The 4,928-nt window shown below is 47.9% G+C and overlaps 1 protein-coding gene across 1 annotated transcript; it reads left to right on the top strand.

Moving 5' to 3' along the window:
• The first annotated feature begins 663 nt into the window (after positions 1–663).
• Positions 664–4,538, top strand: LOC125521549. The gene is made up of 2 exons (XM_048686614.1): positions 664–965; positions 2,423–4,538. Exon 2 carries the CDS (start codon positions 2,579–2,581, stop codon positions 4,265–4,267), a length of 1,689 nt encoding a protein of 562 aa, XP_048542571.1. The 5' UTR covers positions 664–965; positions 2,423–2,578; the 3' UTR covers positions 4,268–4,538.
• Positions 4,539–4,928: the final 390 nt, after the last annotated feature.

Raw genomic sequence — 4,928 nt, 5'->3', positions numbered from 1 at the left:
GTAATTAATCATGTCATGTTAGTTTTATTTTGCGATTTTTTAGTATTATTGTTGTTGATGGAATCAGTTCGAATTTGGTTATTAGTGTTCTTGATGAAGTCATTTGAATTATTATAGTTAAATTTTAAACTAAAGATGTGTGACTAAAAATTACTCTTAATAAGTCATATATATAACAGACACGCATACATATATATGATCTTAGGACTTAGGATATAGGGGCCCATGTTGTCGAGTTCGCCTAGGGCCTCCCAAAACATAGGGCCGGCCCTGGCTCCCAAAATTATAATTTGTACCACCTATCAAACTGATGTCGAACAGAATGTACCAATAGTTTGACCAGCAAAACGCCTAGACTCGCCCGTTCGATCACCGTTCCGGTTTTTTAAACTATGCTCCCACGAGCCCTTAGCACTTTCTCCGCCATAACCTAACTTTTCCTAGCCCTAAAGAAATAACTTTTCCTCGACGTACTGCATGAGCACAGGACATCAATAACCGAAAGAAATGGAACAGCTGAACGGTTTACACCTAACCCATCGATAAAGCCTAGAGAGAGAGAGAGAGACAGCCGGCAAAAAAAATCCAGAGAGATAATGTGGCTTACGCGTCCCGTCGGCGTCGCTGGAGGAGCGAGTTCCCACGACAGGCGTTGAACGGCTCTTTTCTCGCCGTTACGCTCGCCGTCGCCGTGCCGCGGCTGGGCCTCAACGGCAGCCAGCGGAAAAGCGCGGGCGTAACGGCGAGTCGAACGGAGAGATGCGCCCTCCGTCCACAGCGACTCTTCCCTCCCTCCCCTCGGCGGCTACGCGTCCCTCCCCAACCTCCCTATCCCCCACGACTCCACGAGCACACCACAGGGGGCTGCACCAACCTTCCGCGCTGTCTTTTCTCCCAGCCTAGCCGACACGGCGGCGGCGGCGGCGGGAGGAAGGCAAGGATCTCGACCTTTGCTTGAGCGCCAGGTGAGCGTCCCTCCCCCCTCTCCTCTGCTCCCTGCCGCTCTCATGGATCTGGGCCAATCGGACGCGCCGTCACTCTGATTTGGCCGCGCCTGTTTGCTTGCTCCCACGGTTTCCGCTTTCGCCGTAGCAGCAACCCGGTGCTGCTCCCGCGGTCCTGCCGTCTCCCCATCCCCGCTAGGCAACCCCGAGCCGAGCACGCGGGCTGCGCCCGCTGGCGCCGCCGCGGAGCTACCCCTAGCAGCCAGCCAGGTCGGTTCGTTGCAGAAGTACTGGTGGTATTGACTTATCTGATAGTAGTGCTGTTTAGCATTCGACTTGGCGTGGTTCAGGAGCTTGCACGAGCTAGCTATTTTCCCTTTGTCAATTCAGTCATTCACTAAATAGTTAGGTTTTCTTGTGCGTTGTACTAATGTTTAGACGTCCCTGTGTTTCTGGCATGTGAGCATCTTCTGGTTGTCTGTGGTATACCAAGTTTGTATCAGTCTGCTCTTACTCATTCCGACGTTCTAATAGATCCAAGGGCCGAGTTATTTAACCCTGTTACAGCTTTCGGTTGAGTCACATAGATTTAATATGTATGAGTTTTGATAGCAACAGCTGTTTGAAACATGCGTTCTTTAAAATTTCCCCATTGTAAGCGGTACCGAAAGCATGTCAGATGTCACAAGATTGAGATGTTAGGATTCATCATAATGCATTCAACAGTATGAACTCAAAGATGTCACACATAGACACAAGCTATTGGGAGAGTTGTATCCGCACAACTACTTAAAGCATCTCGAATTCTAGATACAGCTATAAATCCGAGCCAATGGGGGTACCTACCTACTGCACTCATAAAACTGCAATATTGTAGAATGATGTGGGTGGTGTTTATAGAAAAGCTTATGCAGAGTAAGTAATGCTTCTATTGATTTTTTTTCTTCATGCTGCTTGAACTCTATCGATAGCCGATTTGTGATGTATCTGCCTAGTGCCTACTGTACTTGCTACATGTGTTTGCTGTTGCTGTTAGCAGCTGAAATTTTATATACTAGCACAAAAATCTTTTCGGAAAGCAATTCGGATTTCATGGAGGTTTGAGATGTTGATTTTTATGTGTTCGCCTTAGATAGACAATGCCAATAATGATGGACCATGGCTGTGCTGTTGGTAATCGACCCCTCTTATTCTTCCCTTCAGGGACATGTTTTCATGTTTATGCCCTTTGGTTTCACTGTATAGCTATAGCCAGTGATTGGTGGATTGTCTGATTGAGAATTTGAGATGCTTATGTACAAGTTGTCAAAAAATAATTCCCAGAATAGCTGAAAGATCGAAACAGGATAAGATGATAAGAGTCTTATACCTTTGTCTATCTTTTTGTCTAAATTTGAGATGCTTATGTACGGATGAGTTTTGCCTAAATTTGCGTAATGATCATCTGCTTTCTTTTGGACCTGTTTCTGTTTGTGCAGAATTTGGTGGCCAATGCCCAGTTCATATAAAGATTACAGTACAGCAACCGATCCTGTGGAACATGGAACTTCAAGTCCGATAGTAAAATAGCTTGCTCTTGTTTCGCGAAGGAGGTTAAGACTGCTTCTACATTCTGAAGACTCCTACTGAACAAAATGGTCCCTAATGGTAATGGAAACCTCAAAGCTGATACTCAACAAGTAGAGTCAAAGACATCAGAAAATGATCCCGGAGTCACAGATGTCAACAGTCTTTCCACTCAAAATGTTTCAAAACAGGGAAATCAACGGAGTGGGTGCCTCAACTTTGTGAGTCGCTTTTCTAGTGGTGCCCACTTTAAGAAGCTGGGTCCTTCTCCTTCAGTCAAGTTTCGACAGCTTGCACTTCAGCGTGATGATTTTTCACGTTCAATCCATTCTGACAACCATGACAATCACGAACATTTTCGATTAATCAGGAAAATTAACTGGGGTCATCTGTGGGCAATGGGCAAGGATTGGATAAGGCAGCCTCTTAACATGGCCCTTTTTGTCTGGATTGCTGTTGTTTCTGTATCTGGTGCAATACTCTTCATGGTTATGACCGGGATGCTGAATCATGCTTTGCCTAGCAAATCAGAAAGAGACGCCTGGTTTGAAGTGAACAACCAAATTTTGAATGCATTATTCACACTCATGTGCCTTTACCAACACCCGATGCGGATCTATAACTTTGTGCTCTTGTGTCGATGGGACCAAAAGGACATTTTAAGGCTTAGGAAAGAATACTGCAAAAATGGGACATATAAGCCTAATGAGTGGATGCACATGATGGTGGTTGTGGTCTTTCTTAATCTGAACTGCTTCGCCCAGTATGCCTTGTGTGGTCTCAACATAGGGTACCGCAGATCTGAAAGGCCTCCCCTTGGTGTCGCCGTGACTATTTCTTTTGCATTTGGGGCTGCGTTATTCGCTAGTGTGTATAACATTGTGAGTCCTCTTGGGAAGGATTATGATGCAGAGCTGAGAGAAGGTGATCCAGAAGCACAAGCCGGGGTCACATCAACTGAAGGCGCCAGGCCAGCAACTTCAGGGAGGTCACTTGAGAGAAGATACTCTTTTCTTCAAAGCGACGAGCGCCGTTTCGTGGAGAGCAGGCCTGAGTGGGTCGGCGGGCTATCAGATTTCTGGGACAGCATAACCATTGCATACTTGTCAATTTTCTGCAGCTGCTGTGTTTTCGGGTGGAATGTTCAGAGGCTTGGGTTCGGCAACATGTACGTCCACATTGCAACATTCCTGCTCTTTTGCCTGGCTCCGTTCTTCATCTTCAACCTGGCAGCAGTCAACATCAACAACGAAACCCTGCGAGAGGCGCTGGGGCTCACCGGCATCGCGCTGTGCTTCTTCGGTTTGCTGTACGGCGGCTTCTGGAGAATACAGATGAGGAAGAGATTCAACCTCCCTGGGAACCCCTTCTGCTGCCGTAACCCCGACGTCACGGACTGCTTCCAGTGGCTGTGCTGCTGCTCGTGCTCTCTCGCTCAGGAGGTGAGGACCGCTGATTACTATGACATTGCAGAGGAGAGGTCGTACAGAGGGCAGGTAAATGGGGAGAGTCAGCGTGTGATGTCCCCATTGGCTCGTGAAGACGGTCTGCCGCTTTTCAAGTCAACTCCAGCCTCGCCGTACAGGAGCAGCACAGGCACGGCTGGTCAGTCCATTTTCATCATGGAGAGCCCATCAGCTCCGCGGAGGTCGTCCGGTGCGACCCCTCCCGGTTCTTCTCCGGCAAACGGCGGCGACAGGGCGATGAAGGCGCCTGCTCCATCTGTCTTACACAGAGAAGGTGAAGATGAATCGTAGCATGTGGCGGCCCAACAATTGGCTTGTCATGAGGGGTCACGAATCTCGCTCAGTCCATGGAGGTGGACTTGTATATTTGTTGTAAAGAAAATTTACCACGCCTCTCTTCATCCGTGGCTGAGCTTTTCTTTTTCTTTTCGGGTGCCGATCGCTCTTCCGTGAGATGCATAGAGTATTCAGTTCTGTCCTGTTCTGTTGTGTAATTCTGTAGATTTCTGCAGTGCAAACTCTCTTTTGAGATGGAATGGCGTGGTTGGTCTCCGTGTGTTTATTACTGTATTCGGCTGGAGGCGTCATGGCTAACAGCTGAACGTGACGCTGCTATCGGTATGTTCTAGTATAACCTTGGAAAAGAAGTTGTTTCAGCTCACTGTTTTCTTGCGCAGGAGGCTGTTGTGCTCAACCCTGCCCTCAAAGTACATACTGTATGTGTGGTGATGAGCCCATTTCTTGCTCACCAATCAGGAATCGGACGACCATTTCACGTCCATCGAACTCCTCCATCCGGCGGGACGCACGCCACGTACGTACGTACGTTTGACAGCTTCAGCACCGTCAGTCCATATCATTTCATCATCTGACGCACAGAAGAAAATCGACACATCTCCACGCCCTGCCGGGTCAACGAAAGCCACACTCCAGCATGCATCAGACCAAAGAT

Source organism: Triticum urartu, chromosome 1, assembly GCF_003073215.2.
Source record: "Triticum urartu cultivar G1812 chromosome 1, Tu2.1, whole genome shotgun sequence".
Lineage (NCBI taxonomy): Eukaryota > Viridiplantae > Streptophyta > Magnoliopsida > Poales > Poaceae > Triticum > Triticum urartu.
Note: the sequence above shows the minus strand (reverse complement) of the source record. Positions and strands in the feature narration are given on the sequence as shown.